Source organism: Macrotis lagotis, chromosome 1 (genome assembly GCF_037893015.1).
Source record: "Macrotis lagotis isolate mMagLag1 chromosome 1, bilby.v1.9.chrom.fasta, whole genome shotgun sequence".
Lineage (NCBI taxonomy): Eukaryota > Metazoa > Chordata > Mammalia > Peramelemorphia > Peramelidae > Macrotis > Macrotis lagotis.
Genome location: NC_133658.1, coordinates 883516694 through 883533673, shown reverse-complemented (window position 1 = coordinate 883533673; position 16980 = coordinate 883516694). Strand labels below are relative to the sequence as shown.

The 16980-nt window shown below is 38.4% G+C and overlaps 1 protein-coding gene across 3 annotated transcripts in view; it reads left to right on the top strand.

Annotated features, from left to right (window-relative positions):
• Window positions 1-16980, top strand: part of UBE4B (ubiquitination factor E4B) — a 124791-nt gene that overhangs the window by 68448 nt on the left and 39363 nt on the right. For all 3 annotated transcript variants that reach the window (XM_074218490.1, XM_074218491.1, XM_074218492.1), the window contains 4 exons: window positions 7842-7983; window positions 9186-9286; window positions 10715-10829; window positions 15183-15266. In XM_074218490.1, the coding sequence (XP_074074591.1) occupies window positions 7842-7983; window positions 9186-9286; window positions 10715-10829; window positions 15183-15266 (442 nt within the window). The remainder of the gene's footprint in view (window positions 1-7841; window positions 7984-9185; window positions 9287-10714; window positions 10830-15182; window positions 15267-16980) is intronic.

Here is a 16980-nt window from a genome sequence, read left to right as displayed (position 1 = left end):
TTCTAAGTTCAGATCTGGCCTCAGATGCTTACTAGCTGTTGTGACCCTGGACAAGTCACTTCATTCTGCCTCAGTTGGCTCATTTTTTGTAAAATGAGTTGGAGAAGAAAATGGCAAATTACTTCAGTATCTCTGCTAAGAAAACCCCAATTAGGTCACACAGAGCCTATCAATTAGGAAATGATTGAATAAATTGTAGAATATTATTATAAGATATGGTGGGCCCAATGATCTTAGAAAAAATGAATAGACTTGCATGAAATAAGGAAAAAGGAAATGAGCAGAACTAAAAGAATGTTGTATATGGTAACTGCAATATTGTTTTGAGAACAACTTTGAGTATCATTTTGATTATTACAACAAAGTACTATGAAGGAAAATGCTATAAATAGTAACGGGTATAGAATGGGTTCCACATATGTATATATATATGTTTTTGTGTCTTATAGATAGCCATTTCTAGGGCCAGGGTTGGGGGGGGAAGGGAAAAAGAAAAGAATGTTACTTGATAACTTTGTTATATATTTAAAGGAAACAAATTATATAGAATAGATTTGCAATATCATGTGCAATCATCTTTTTTCTATTCTAATATGATATGAAACTACTTATTTTATTTCTTAAGTTCAGAATAAAATAAAGATTTAAAACAAAAATAAAAGCAAAAAGAGTTGTACATGACTAAAAAATGACAATAAAGATGAAGCCAGAGTTGATGTGTTCCTCAGTTGATGGGTATCTTCTTAGTTTCTAGTTTTGCTATAAATATTTGGGTGGACATGTTTTTCACCTCTCCGGGCATCTGTGCCTAGCTATGCAGTCCCTTGTTAAAAAAGGTATGAATATTTTAGATGCTTTGTTAATATGATTTCAAATTGCTTGCCAGAATACCTAGACCAATCCTTAACTCTCCCCACAGTATATTTAGTGTGTCTGTTCTACAGCCCATCATCCTCAACTATTCCCATCTTTTCTTGCCTTTATCAATCTGCCAGGGATGAGAGAAACTTCAGTATTGCTTGGATTTGCTTCTTGTTTTTGATTAATATCAATAGTTTACTTCATTAATACTTTGTAATTCTTTGTCTGTTTGTGCCTTTGGCCACTTAACCAATGAAGAAATAGTTCTTGGTCTTAGATATTTATGTTAGCTTCCTATATATCTTGGCAACATTTGATGGGAAGAACATTGATTGCCCTGCTTCCTTCCTGGCTCCTGAAGCTGTCATCTAGGGGAGTCGCTCATGTAGAGAAAGAAATCAAATGGTTCCCACAAGCTGCTACTACCAGAGAAAAGGCAAACATTCAGAACTGAAGAGGCAAGACTCCTTGAGGGAGATACTAGAGGCAGCATATTTCATAACCCTGCCTTATTCACTAATTTCCCTCAGACCCTGGTAGACTCAGCTGTAAACCCTAAACCAAAAATGGCTTGGAATAATAGGGCCTCCAGGCTGCTCCCCTATTTCAATTCAAATGCCATAGTCATCATCTAGGGAGCATTTTTGGAGACGTACCTGGAGACTATTTCTGTAGGTACTGTTAGTTATAAACATTGACTTGTCAGCAAGATACTGATGATAGCAAAATTCCATTTTGAATAAATTGTGACTGACATGAGATTTGATATTCTTTTCAGCCTTGGAAAAATAGTGTTTTTGCCAACTCTAATGAGTTAAAAGAAGGTAGGAGTCAATGGAGTAGCTAGAAATCACTTTGTATTTTTCAAGACCAGTGAAGAAGTCTATTATTTTTCCTTAGAATTGACACTTTAAAGATTTTGCCTAATGTGAACCAAATTTCTGTACCATCTACTTCTGATTTTTCTCAGTAAAACTAAATTAATGGAAGAAGGAAGGGGCAGCATGTTTTCTGCCCCAATCACATTCTTGTAGCTACATCATATTAAGAATGATTCAAGATCCTCGGTGAGAGGAGCTTTATTGTGCTCTTTGTCCCAGAAGTTGGACCCAGTGTTGTGACAGAGATTTATCTCATGGAAAATGTGTCCAGTTCTTGGTTGGGAAGAAATGTAAATTCACTTGACCCTGTGAATTTGAATGTCACATATACCTTTTTGTGAATGAATAAGTAGAAGAATACAGAGTCTTTTATATCAGATTGCTATTCTTCGGTGACTTTTTTGGTGATTTGTCACATGAAAATACATTGATTTCTTTTTCTCTTATAACTTCCATTTATAAAGCTTCAGTCTGTCAAAAAATCAAAATATAACTTGTGTTAAGATAAAGTTGATCAGAGGATTTAAGAGTTGATCAAATACCAGCTAATTCAAACTGGTTGTGAACAGGAATTCTCTCTAGAACAAAGTGAAGCAGTGGTCATCCATCCTTTGCTTAAAGATCACCATTGAAAGGAAATCCATTTGGGGGCGGCTAGGTGGCGCAATGGATGGAGCACTGGCCTTGGAGTCAGGAGTACCTGAGTTCAAATCCGGCCTCAGACACTTAATAATTACCTAGCCATGTGGCCTTGGGCAAGCCACTTAACCCCTTGCAAAAAAAAAAAAAATTCAGTCTGATCACAACACAAGCTAAAACAGTCCTTCTTATCCCATCATTCTGGCAAGGAAGAAAATCCATTTTACCTTCCAGAGCAATTCATTGAACTTTTGGATAATTCTAATTGTTAAGAAATGTTTCCATATCACTTTCTGTCTCTAAGCTAGAACCATGCAGTCCCAGCCTAAGCTGCTGAAGAACTATGACCTCTGCTCCATGGCAGACTCCCTGGAGTCTCATAGAGCAGCTCTTATGTCTGTTTTCCTTTCTCTCTTTCCCTTAGAATTCTTGCCTAGTCCTTTGTTATTCAACCTGTCCTTAAGCAGCTTATTGTCTCTCCTGGAAAAAATTTAATCTGTGAACTTTGCAAGCTTGCAAAATAAAAATTCTGAGCTTTTCTGACTCCCCCCCTCAAAAAAGAAAGAAAAAAATGTTCCATAAGTCAAGATTAAATTTTCTTCTTTACAGCTGTCACCTATAGCTCTTGATTCAGCTATCAGGGGTCAAGTAGAGCGAGTCTTCACATAGAAACTCTTAAAAATACTTGGTAACAGGTATCTCCACATTTCCTCTCCTCTCTTCCCTTCCCCACTCCATTATCTTCACCCCAAAAGGAGTCATGGAGAATCAGCAATGACTGAAACAACTAAACAACAACAGAATTTCTCTGTATTATAGACTCTAGAGCTAGAAGGTTTTCATGGATTCTTCATAGAACCACAGGATTTGGAAGAGAAAAAGGAACTCACTGACCATCTAGTCCAATTCATTCATGAAAGAAATCTCCATATGGCATCCTGGCAAATGCTTATCCAGCCTTTGTTGATTCTCATCAAAGCAGCCCTTTCCACTAAAGGGAGGCTTCCTAATTGGCTGATATTAATTCCCATTTTATCTCTTTTCAACTTTTCCTATTATTGCTGGTTATGCTATCTATCTGGTCCAAATAGAATATAGGCAGATTCTCCTCCATTTGACAACTCTTCAGTTACCTAAAGATGACTCACTTGTCCCCCTGAGTTGCCTCCAGGCTAAACAGGCCCTGACCCTTCAACCAGTCCTTAGTGGATATGCACTTTTTTATTCTCCAGTTTGTCAATGAGCTTCTTCATCTGTGACTTCCCAATAGAGAAGAATCCTGCAAATTAGACCTGATGTTCATCATCATCAGGTTTCTTTCAATAGGATTGAATATTCTTGGAACCTATGCAGATCGTGATTTAGAGTAAGATGGTGTTAGAATTTTTTGCTTCCATTAACACAATAATGGCTTCTATTGAATTTGCTTTCCCCTAAGAAACTCCTTTTCTGAGAAACTGTTATCTATCCATGCCTAGCCCTATTTTGTACTGGTAATGTTAAATTTTTTTTTACCCAACTATTAGAAGGTAGCAGTTATCTACTGTTGAATTTCATTGGTCCATTGCTCTAGTCTGTCAAAAACTTTTTTGATTCTGAATCTAATATTTATTGTTATCCCTTCCTACTTGGTGTCATTACCGAAACTGATTTACTTTTATCCAAATCAGCAAATGTTTATTAAGTTCCTTTTAAGTTCCAGGTCCTGAGTGAGAAAGACTAAAACAATTCCTGCCCTCAAGGAACTCTCAGACTAACAGGGACGACAACATGCAAACTAGAAAAAGACAGAATTAATTGGTGTTAATCCCAAAGTAAAGAAGAGCTGTAGGAGGGACCAGGAAAGACCTTGAAGAAGGCACAAATTGAGCTGAGACTAAGGAGACCAGGGAAGTTAGGAGGTAGAGATGAAGAGGAAGAGAGTAGCAGGAGCAGCAGGGTGATTGGTATCACTGGTTGGTGGATTACATGGAAAGAAGATAGGAAGTTAAACTGAGCCAGGTCATCAGACAGAGGGTCTTCTATTTTCTGCTGGAAGGGACTGGAGTTTATTGACTGGGGGAGAAAGAATGACATGGTCACACCTGGGCTTTAGGAGGATCACTTGGATAGAATGGAGTGGGGAGAGATTGGAAGCAGAGAGACCAACCAGAAGTTACTGCAGTAGTCTTGGGTTTAAGGTACTGAGGGCCTACCCTAATGTGGTGCCACTACCAGAGGAGGAGAGGAGGAGGCACATGAGACCTGTTACAAAGTTAGAAACAGCAGGACTTGGCAACAAATTGTTGCCAACCAAAGTAATTGTGAGGAGTCAAGGAGGTCATCTAGGTTGTAAAGGAAGGTAACCAGAAGGATGGTGGTGTCCCAGATAGTAATAGAACAGTTAGGAATAGTGGGGCGTTTGGGTAAAAAGATGAGTTCATTTGTGGACATTTTTATTCTGATAAACTTATAGAGCATTCAATTTAAGATGTCCAGGAGTCAGTTAAAATTCAAGACATCAGGAGAGAGATTAAAATTGGTTAGATAGGGGCAGCTGGTTGGCGCAGTGGATAGAATAGAGCACCAGTCCAGAAGTCAGGAGTACCAGAGTTCAAATCTGGCCTCAGACACTTAATAATTACCTAGCTGTGTGGCCTTGGGCAAGCCATTAACCCCATTGCCTTGCAAAAAAAAAAAAAAAAGAATTGGTTACCTAAATCAAAAATCATCTGCATATGGGAAGACTGAATAAAGATTCATCTAGAGATGGAGAAGACACTGAGAAGGAACAGTCGAGCAATGCCACAGAAATCTAGAGAGAAGAGAGTATCAGAAAAAGGGTGACAGTTAACAAGGCTGCCTACAGGTCAAGAATGAAAAAGATTGAGACCTTGATTCAGCACAGACCAGGTTGATGTAGAACCATTAACATCCACTATGTGAGTCTGACCACCTAATTGCAATACCATCTAGGCCACACCTCTCCACCTTATTCACAAGAATAACATGAGATTTGCTAAAATTTTGGTAAATTATTCATAGCATTCCTTTTATTTAACTAGTTTATTAATGAATCTGTCTTGATTCATTCTTGATAAAACCACATTGACTTTTTTGTAATTGTGCATCCCTTTCTGGGGACTCCCAGGAATGGAAATCAGGTTTACTGAACCTGTGGTTTGTTGATTTTCTTCCCCAATTTGAAAATTGGACACTTATACTTTCCTCAATCTTGAACCTCTCTCAATTTCCACAATGCTTTTTTTTTTAGGTTTTTTGCAAGTCAATGGGGTGAAGTGGCTTGCCCAAGGCCACACAGCTAGGTAATTATTAAGTGTCTGAGACCGGATTTGAACCCAGGTACTCCTGACTCCAGGGCCAGTACTTTATCCACTACTCCACCTAGCCGCCTCCCACAATGCTTTTAAAATGCTACTTGGAGCAGTTCACCAGTGACCTTTGCTCTTTTCTAAACTTTTCATTTTACAGATGACCAGAGCTACACAGAACAAAATGCAAATTCATACCCAAGGCCAGATACATTGGCAAGTTGCCATTTCTGTACGGAGAAGTATTGATTTGGTCCCAGGTAGCTTGTAGTTACTTCCCATCATAATTCAGGAAGCAATAATGTTAGGAGAACTTAAACTTCAACCTTCAAACAATTTGTTTAAGGACCTACTTTTAGTTTTTTATTTCTTAGGTGCTATGAGAAAAGACATTTTTTCCCTCCATCTTATTGAGCTATATATATTCACAGAAAAAGTCCATTGAGCAGTAGTCACCAAGAGTATCTTAGAGCAGCAGAAAGTTAAAAACTTGTTCCCCCATATAAGAGAACAAGCAGAAGGACTCCTGTGCTTTTTATTGTGGACAGCCCCCAATTTGTGATGAACTGTCACTGCTCAGTGACACCTCTCTCACTTTCTGTCTTCCCTGCTTGTCTTTGGTTATTAGGAGCAATTCATTTTGTACTTCTTTGCAATGTAAAAATGTTGGTATCAAACTGCTAAAGATACATGAGACTCCAGCAAATTGAACCAAATATTATTGACTGAAGAACAAAATGAGTACTGAAGTCTTTTTCAAGGTTTCTTTTGATTACATCCTTTTTAATGAAGAAGAATTCTCTTAGGAAGCCCAAAGGTTTACTCACCTAACTACTTTCTCAGTGTAATTGGCTCCTGCCTACTTCTTTAGTCTATCAATAAAAGTTAGTATCTTTTACTGAGATAGTACAATATTTTCTGAAACGAGCTGCAATTAATTGATGATTTAAAGGTTAAGTGCAAATATGTTCAAGGTCTCTTTTGTCACCTTGCCTCCGTTGCTCAAAATTGCAGCTTAAGAGATTTTCTCAGATTTCTTCTTATTTTTATCCCTTATTGTATTGTGATTTGTTAGTTCCTCTTTAATTCATTCTTCCTGGCCTTTTTCTGGACTCTTCCTGGATCAGCATTATTCTTTGTGCCTTCAAAGTGTAGCAATACATCAATTTATGAATTAAAAATAACATTTGGTCTGTGGTCTGCCAATTAATGATCTTGCCTCACTTTGCCCTTTTCCACACTAACCTGTGGTATATTTTGGATCTCTTTGGAAACTCCTAAAATAATATCTTGCATTTTCTAGTATTGCAGTGTATGGAGTACTTTTCCTTCCATTTTTTTTTTCATTTTATCTCTTGACAACTTTGTGGGGTAAACAAAGCAAGTATCTTCTCTCTCTTTCTCTCTTCTCTCTCTCTGCATTTCCCTCACTCTATCTCCTTTATTCCTTCCTTTCTCCCTTATTCCCTCTTTCTTACTAATAAATTGAAGCTAAAGACTTAGTGGCACGTGGCAACTAAATGATCTAGTTATTGTGCAACCCAAATTTGCTAATTACCCATTGCTCTTTTCACAACATAGTGCTTTATGATTTGTTGAAAGTCTTTGAAAGCTGGATACTTAATATCAAATGTAAAACTCACAAATTACTGATGAGAAACAGTTATCTAAATCTTATGAGGAATGAAGAGGAGGATAGGAGTTGAAATGAGGTGTTCAGTGGCATGTTTCCTCATCCATCCACCCAATAGCTTCAAACCAGACAAGAACATAGCCTAGTGTTAGCACTGAAACCTGGCTTTGGGATTTGAGCATCTAGATGACCAGAATCTTATCCAACCAACCTTTGGGTTCTGTAAGCATTCCCCGTCCACAGAGGTTCTTGGGATCGAAGGCTTCCATACCTTCTTATTTCTTTTTGAAGTGGATTAAAATGTAGCTGCAGGTTTGTTATGGAACAGACAAAGCCAAGGTATCCAAGTCTTGTTGTGGCATGGTGGTTTGTGCTTTGTGTGGTCTGCAGGGACTCTTAACAGATTTTTCTGCTGTGGAAACAAAATATGATCAAAAAAGTTTATTTAATTCAAGGAGATGGGCTAAAGAAGGTTAATTTTCTTTTTCTTCTTTTTTCTTGCCTTTATTTCCCAAGTTTGGGAGCCTCTGGTGGGGCGAGTGCTTCTGATACCTGCAGTGACCATTTCACCATTGAAACGTGCAAGGAGACAGATATGCTGAACTACCTCATCGAATGTTTTGACAGAGTTGGAATAGAGGAAAGAAAAGCACCAAAGGTAGGTGGAGAGTGCTGACTGAAGGACTGCCCAATGATGCTGTGTCAGCCCCAAGAGCAATTTAGACGACTGATACAGGAAACACTACATACTTTTAATTAACATTAAATGGTTGTCCTTTCCTCCTTGGGCCCCTCAAATCTAGTGATAGGTATGGTGGATGACATTGGCATATGATGGAGAAAATTCTAGACTTAATGGCAGAAACCCCCTCCAAATTGTCACATGTAAGAGGAATTAAATGGTTTTGTTTCAGCTGGGAGGATCAGATCAGAGAAATCAGTAGAAGTGGTGCAACTAGGGACAGTTAGGTGGCGCAGTAAATAGAGCACCGGCCCTGGAGTCAGGCGTGTCTGAGTTCAAATCCGACCTCAGACATTTAATAATTACCTAGCTGTGTGACCTTGGGCAAAGTCACTTAACCCCATTACCCAGCAAAAAAAAAAAAAAAAAAGTGGTGCAACTAGGAGAATGAGAGCCTTCCAAGATAAGCCTCCAGAATGGAGGCTCACTCTTTATCTAGTTTACATATGGGATTCTTGTCCAAATGTTGTTGAGACCAAAGACCAGAGGTCTTGCTACACTCAGATGTTCTTTGATATTTGTTTTTAAGGGCATTTCCATCTTGTACTTGCCTTCCATGTCCCCCTCCCTTTTAAATTGCAAAAGAAATTGGTTGTTGCCAGACTGACATCATAGCCACCAAAAGAGCCCAGAGGAATGTGATATGGATTGGTTTGCTCCACCACAGAGGTCATTTCGAGCTCTGCAAGGCCAAGAGGGCTCAACTCTTGGGCTTATGTAAGGCCCCAAACTGGGTGATGCTACATTGGTTGTAGGATTAGCTCTGCTCTGAACCTTTCTTCCCCTGGCAGTGTAGACATCTGAGCAGCCAGAAGTTCTCTGACATTTTATTGTACAATTTTTTCTTTGCCTGAATAGGAGACAGGGAAAAAAACTTTTCTGTGAGCATTTTTCTTGGATCAGTGTAGAAAAGGGTTTCTTGGGGCGGCTAGGTGGCACAGTGGATATAGCACCAACCCTGGAGTCAGTAGTACCTGAGTTCAAATCCAGCCTCAGACACTTAATAATTACCTAGCTGTGAGGCCTTGGACAAGCCACTTAACCCCATTTGCCTTGAAAAAAACTAAAAAAAGTTCCTTTTGTCTCTGACCTGATGCCCTTCACTTTGCTTTTGTCAGATGTGCAGCCAACCGGCAGTCAGCCAGTTATTGAGCAACATCCGCTCACAGTGCATATCCCATGCTGCATTAGTGTTACAAGGCTCCTTAACGCAACCAAGGTATGACACATTGAGGGTTCTGGGGGGTTAGCAGTCAGAGAAAAATCATCATTGTGTTTCATGATATGTAGCCTTAGGGAATTGATGACTGTGAACCTGCGATCATGGCACCTCACTGAGCTCTAACAGTTTTTCCCTCTGTAAATGGAGAGCACCTTGCCATCTCTAAAATACTGAAATTCCTGGGTTTATTTTATAGTTCTCCTTTTGTTTCCCCCAACCCCACACTTGTCTTCTTCTCTTCCCCTCCCATTCTAGGGTGGCATATGTGAAAGAAGATTGAAATAAATTGAAATTCAATTTTTATTTTGAGAATTTTATAATACCTTCTTAAGATAACTGTAGTCTTGACTGCATGGTATATATCAGAATCATTGAGTCAAGAATTTTTAAAAAAAAAACATCTGCATGAGTATGGGTTAAAATAGTTAGACCTCACTAATAATCCATAGGCTAAACCTATAAACCCATGGGTTACTTTTTGTAGATGCAGGCAAGGTCAACTTTTTGTAGAAGAGTGAAGGCATGAATGGACTAAGACATTAAATAATCTTCCAATTAGTTACATTTAGTTATAGAATACAATTTTCTCCCCTACCTGGCCTTCTATCTCATTATGCTTTGCTTAGGCCATGATTCAGAGTAACTTGAATTCTCTAAGTAACAGTAACTGAAGCATGTCATTCACCTGGGAAGGCCCTTAGAGCACAATGTGTCAGAATGGGTTTTAGATGTGCCAGTGTTCATTCCCCTTCCCTAGAAAAATTGAGAGCATTCCTTATTTTTGACTGGTAAAACTTTTTTGTGTTCTCTTTTTCTTGTGTTCCTATGTTTGTATAGGTTTAAAAAAAATATAATCTGAGGCTCTGTTCTCTGAACAGAGTCTGTAAGTACTGGTAAAAAAAATAAAATGTATAGACTCCCTAAGATTATTAATAGTTTTAGTTGTTTCTGAATGATTCCCAGAAGTTTCCAAGGTTCTGGCTGGTTCATGGATATAAAGTAACATTTTTGTGCTTTTTTTAAAAAAAGCTATATCTGGGGAAAAGTTCTCTGGATTCTTCCCTCCACTCCCCTGTCCTCTGTCCTCTTCCCCTTCTCCTTTCCCCCTCCACCTCTCTGCCTTTCCCTCTTCCTTCTCCTATTACCCCTTCTTTTGCCCTCCCCTTTCCTGGAGGGAAAGTACTAGTTGTTTTGAAAAGTCCCAGTTACTCTTTACCAAACATGGCCCAGAGAACTTGATAGAAGTACAGGTGAGGAAACAAATTTTCCTGAGCCCTCTTGTAAATGGTTAACATAGTATATAGCCAAAGAATTTTAACACCTAAAAACTCAAGTCTTTTGTTTTTTATATGAGATTCTCTACTCTTCTTTGGGTTAAAGCCTAATGCACAACCTTCATTGTTTTTGATTTCTGTATGAATAAAGATCCATGCAGCAGCAGTCTCTCTTGGTACCTTATATGCTGTGTAGAAACCTCCCATTTGGTTTCATCCAAGAGCTGGTGAGAACAACCCACCAGGATGAAGAAGTGTTCAAACAGGTAAGAAACTTCCGGTATTGCAGTCCATGAGCTCCCAGGGATATTGGCAGAAGGGACCTGGGCAGTATTTCCAAATGTGCAATAACTAGTAGCTTCCTTTCATTTGAAGGATAAAAATCATATCCAAAAAAAGTTATTCTTTCCATTGGGAAGGAAAGACATTTCATTATTAGGTAAGATTGTAAACATATTCTTCTCCTTTGAGAGACCCCTTGTTCAACCAAGCTTCTAGGAAATCACTCTTTGTTCTTCCCCTTTGCCCTCACCACCTCCTACCTGTGTAGATGATAAACTTTTTGAAAGTAACAGATCTCTGGGTTGGCTAAATGGCACAATGGATAGAGCACCAGCCCTGGAGTCAGGAGGACCTGAGTTCAAATCCGGCCTCAGACACTTGATAATTACCTAGCTGTGTAGCTTTAGGCACAATCCACTTAACCCCATTGCCTTGCAAAAAATAAAAAACTAAAAAAAAAGTAACAGATCTCTTCTTCTCCATCTCTGCCTTCCTGTTGCCTAGCAGGTGCTTAGTGAATGTTTATTGGATTGGGAGCTTGATCAGACAGTCCACACATGTTTTTGAAAAGACTACTACCCCTGCCATGTGCCTGTAGGAGGGATTTCAAGAAGCATCAGAATAGAGTAGAAAGGGCATCTGACAGGACTGACCACTGCCTCTTAGTGCCCCACAGGAATGGGGTGAGTGATGAAGGTCTTTGGGAATCCAAATGACCTCAAAGTCAATAATTCATCCCTTACTTAGTAAGTACCCAGAATATTCAAGGCTCTGCAGAAATGCTAAGGATACAAAAACAAAACCAAGGGTGGTTTGGGGGCCTATTAGCCTATGTCCACAAGCAAGTGTTCTCAGAGCCATTTCTAACAGTAAAAAAGATCTGCTTTTTTTTTTTTTTTTTTCAAAATAGTTGTTAAGAAGCAAATACATTCAAGTTTAAACAGGGATTATGACAGTTTGATACCATAAGGTAGGATAATTGGAGGCAAGATGCATTCAGTGGAAGCTTCACAAGTCATTGATAGTGACAATTTGGTCCAGTGATCTTATGTAAGTCCAGCACTTAGCTGTAAAACTAGGTATGTTATTGAAGTCTCAATGACCTTCTCTGCCACAATGTTGCTTTTAAGTTATCATAGAATAAAGTGATATGAAAGCTTAGAGATAGGATTGGAGTCATAGGTATACCATTCCTGTATTATATACATAGAGTGAGAACTTCACATTTGAACCTTTAGAAATAAAAAGGTTTCACAGTTCCATCTCCCAAGCAGATTATTTTTCTTTTTTCTTTTAAGTTGTTCTCAGAGATGATGGTTCACTTAATGCTTAAAAAAAATAAAGGGATCTATTGGCCTGTAGGTCACCCTGGTTTGGCTATTAAGTAGTTTTTAGGCATAATCAAATCAATCAGGCAGGATTTATTGAGCCATTATTCTGGCCAGGCACTTTTCTAAGAATTTATTTATTTTTGAGTTTTACGATTTTCCCCCATTCTTGCTCCCCCCCACACACACAGAAGGCATTCTGTTAGTCTTTACATTGTTTCCGTGTTATGCACTGATCTGAGTTGAAGTGATGAGAGAGAAATCATATCCTTAAGGAAGAAAAATAAAGTGTAAGAAATAGCAAAATTACATAATGAAATAATGGGGGTTTTTTCCCCAAAAAATTGAAGGTAATAGTCTTTGGTCATTGTTCAAATTCCACAACCAGGCACTTTTCTAAATAGGCTCTCCTGTTGGAATCATGGAGACAATCTGTAAAAACTAGTTATGTGAAGTATATCTACAAGTAGACAACAAGTCCCCCCATATGGAAGGGAGCGCACCAGCATCTAGGCGATGAAAGGAAGGGGGCTAGGAAAGACTTCCTGCAGACAGTGGGATTGGAGGTAAGTGGTAGGGGAAACCAGGAGGGAGCCAGTGATCAGCCACTAAGTAGGAAGCTGGGAGAATTGTGTTTGAGAAATAGCGAGGAGACCAGTGACTGAATTGTAGAGGACAGAGGGGAAAGTTGAAGAAGACTGGGAACGTTGAAAGGGACCTGGTCTTAAAGGATTATAAATACCAGAGGATTTCATTTTTGAGCTTGGAGACTTCCTGCAGTTTGTTGAGTAGAGGGTTGATATCATCGTGCTTCTATTTTAGGAAAATTACTTTAGCAACTGAGTGGTGGGTGAATTAAAGTGAGGAGAGATGAGACAGCAAAAACCAAGGTTCTTAGAAGTCTGTTGGCAGTAGGCAGGGTGAAGTAATGAGGGCCAGAACTAGGATTATAGCTGTGAGTATGAAAGACTATTGTTGAGCCTTTTCAGTTTTGTTAGACTTCTCATGACCCCATTTGGGGTTTTCTTGGCAGAGATAATGAAGTGGTTTGCCATTTCCTCCTTCCTCCTGCTCATTTTTAAAAATGAGGGAACTCCTGCAGATTGAGGTAAATGACTTGCTCAGGGTATCACACAGCTAGTAAGTGCCTACGGTTGGAGTTGAACTCAAGAAAAGTCATCCTTCTGCCTGTTGCTCTGTCCATTATGCCGCCTAGCTGCCCATTATATGTGAAGGGAGAAAGGATAAGTTACAGTAGTGTATTGCATTTGTAGAATGAGTATGAGTCAGGATTATTAATAATTTCATTTGCATCTGGAGTTATTACAATAACTTTATAAGCATGATCAGAATTATCTCAATAATGACCATTATATTTACCCTAAGTTTTTCTCTAGAAAACCTAAAGGCTTTATTTCTTTGTTTTGTTTTGGTTTAGTTTTTTATGAGACAGTGGGATTAAATGACTTGCCCAAGGTCACATAATATCCTTTGAGTTCAGGTTCTTCTGACTCCAGGGCTGGCACTCTATCCATTCTATCCACTGCACCAATTAACTGCCCCAAAACTAAAGTTCTGATGACCAGGTTATTTAACCCAGATTTTTGCTCTTATTTAAATGATGCTGCTTCCTTGTTTATTTTGTCATTGAATTTTTTCTCTAGAAAAATAAAGTAGTCTGTATTTGATAATAAATGGTAAATTGAAATACATTTGGATTGGGAACATATTTCTCTATTTTGACTTAGGAGATTGGCTATATTGAATTGTAAAATCTTTTCATTAAAGCTCAAGGACCACCTCTAGATGAATGAATTCAGACCTAAGGGCAAAATGTGATGAATAAACTTTGTAGAGGTCATATGTCCAGAGTATCTAGGAAAATATTTTCTTAAATTTGTGCAACCCCCCCCAAAACAGTTATCAGATGACAATATGAATTTCATTCATTGTAAAAGTAGACTAATCAAATTTTTTTTGTTATGCTAGGTATTTTCTCTTTTTATAATTATTTAATTTTACAACTTCATGCAGTAGAAGTTTTCAACAATCATTTTTTTTAAATTTTTTTTTATTTTTATTTTTTTATTTTTTGTAAGGCAAATGGGGTTAAGTGGCTTGCCCAAGGCCACACAGCTAGGCAATTATTAAGTGCCTGAGACCAGATTTGAACCCAGGTACTCCTGACTCCAGGGCCGGTGCTCTATCCACTATGCTACTTAGTCACCCCAACAATTTTTTTTTTTGCAAGGTTTCAAGTTTTACATTTTTCTCATTCCTTCCTTTCCCTACCTGACAGAAAGCAATCTAATACTATGCTGTGTATTTCTTTGGACTATTTGAACTAATAGAGGAGATTTGATAGTGATTTTGCTGTTCATCTCCCCAAATTGAATCAGTAAAATGAACAGAATTAAACGTGCTAAGAATTTTTCCTCCCTAAATCCATGAACCAACAGCTTTGATTTCATTACATATGGTTTGATTAGGTGACCTTCTATAGAGGAACTTCTCAGCAGGCTCTTTGTATGAGCTTGGCCCACTAAGGCCACAAAGCCATCTATCCATCTATTAATTCATCCTTTCATTCAGTAAACACAAGCTTGTCATGTCCAAATCCTTGGAGGAGGTCTGATAAGTTTCACAAGAGTCTGTTGAAACCCCAGGTACCTAAGATACAAAGGATCATAGTCTCTTCTCTCAAGGTCTTTTAATAGCAAAGGGAATAAAGCAAGTACGCCGAAAGTTCCAGTAAGATAAAGAAAGATGTACTGGTGACCATAAGAGGAAATGGGGTGGTCTTTGCTCACTCCTTGATGCTCAGAGTTTCAGACCTTGCTCTGTTAAAGGAAAGCCTTGAACCTCACTCAAATGGGTGGGCACCTTGCTTCTTATCTGTATGCTAAAGAGCCTGGCTTTATTGAATGTAATGGGGCTTTATCAGATGCATCTGATTCCAGGTTTTGAATTATCTTAACTTTGTGTTTTTTCTTTCTTTTTTTTTTCCAGATCTTTATCCCTATTTTACAAGGTTTGGCTCTTGCTGCCAAAGAGTGCTCCCTTGATAGTGACTACTTTAAATACCCCCTTATGGTAAAGCTTTATTTTTAACTCTTTAATAGATAATTTTCCTTTCCCAGAGATCATGTTTAATATTGCCAACTCCCTTTTTCATTGATAAGTAATCTTTGCTTATTTTTCATAGTTTAAAATTTTAACTTGTTATAATCCAATATGATTTTTTTAGATTGTTTGGTGTAGTGAGATAAATTATAGAAATCCATTAGCAGCCCAGAAGATAGTGTTTTGCTCATGCCCCGAGTTGGGAAATGTTTCAGGAGTTGAACAACTACTAAAATGTGTCTCTTCATAGGATGGGGTAAAAGCAACTTATAATTAGTTTAAATTCCTAAATCATCTAGTACTTGAACATAACATGTTTGGAATGGGAATTTATTAAAAGAAATTCTAAGCACAAATTAAAGCAAATCATAATTTTAATTGGGAATTTTTCATTTTATATTTATATGGTATATTTTTGCTCAGAATCTCCTCAGATAACTCAGTCATCTTTATTTGCAACTTGACACTGAGATTCATGTTTAGATTTTTGTTTCCTAGCAGAGAAATTCTGTCTTTCTACTGCATTTCTGCCCAGCTGTTAGAATATAATGTACAATATGGATAGATTTCTTCAGCTAAATCCTCATTGAATTATGATTGGTGATGAGTGGTGGTATCAAAAAAAGGAGAGCTTGATTTCCCAGGCTTTGAAGTTTTGACAGTGACTAGAGGAAAAATATTTTGTTGTGTGTAATTGAATGAAAAGGCTTCTTTCCTGAATGCTCTGCTTACTAAATTGCATTTCTTGCTTCTATGGGAACTCAAGGTGTCTGGTGGGAGAAGGATTAGGTGGAATGTTAGAAAAACATGATTCAGATCATTGCTCCTCCATATGCATGTTTTGGGGAAAACCTCTCAGGCTTCAGTTTTCTTCTACAAAATGAGGAGTTCAGATGAGATACCCTGAGTCTGTGAGATCCTTCTGGGAAGAAATGTCATTTTAAAGACTACAATTTAAAAATGATCAAACAATGAGAGAAATTGTCCTTGTGTACTGTCTTGGTGTTAAGGACCACCACCACTGCCTGTCCCGGGTGGGTCTGTCCAGTCATGTACTCAGTGTAAGACATATGGTATCACTGAGGCATCAGTCTTGAAGAGAACAAGACAAGCACATGGAGCACAGACTGGAAACAACCTCCTAAACAAGAGTCTTCTTTTTCTATTTTTCTCCTTTTTAAAAATTACATGAACATTTCCTTCCCAAAATGGAGCTCTTCTTGTTTATTTTAGCTTTTTCTTTTGTGGATTTAAGCTCACTTGCTCAAATGAGATGAGACTTTGTGGTGTTAAATGTCAACAGAATGTCCTAGTCTTGGTGAGAAGACAAAAAGCCTCTATTCCAGGAGACAATAGTGTGATGGGGTGCCATCATTGATGCTTGCACCAGAGGGAGGGCAAGGCCTTAGTTGGCATGCAGCTTGTGTGGATCATCTGAGCAGGAATTGGGACTACTCATGTGTGCTGTGCAGAGGCTGCTCCTGTCACCATCCCTTAAAGCTTTGGCTGGCTTCATTTTCGTCAGCATGGGGACTCTGACATCAGCACACCTAATACAGTTGATCTAGAATCAAGTGACGTAAGGGAAACAAGCTTCACATGGAAGGGCACCTGCAGATTTTAAGAAGATGCCAGTCAGAGTATCTTTTCTTGCCAGAATAATGCTTTAGACAGAATCCATGGC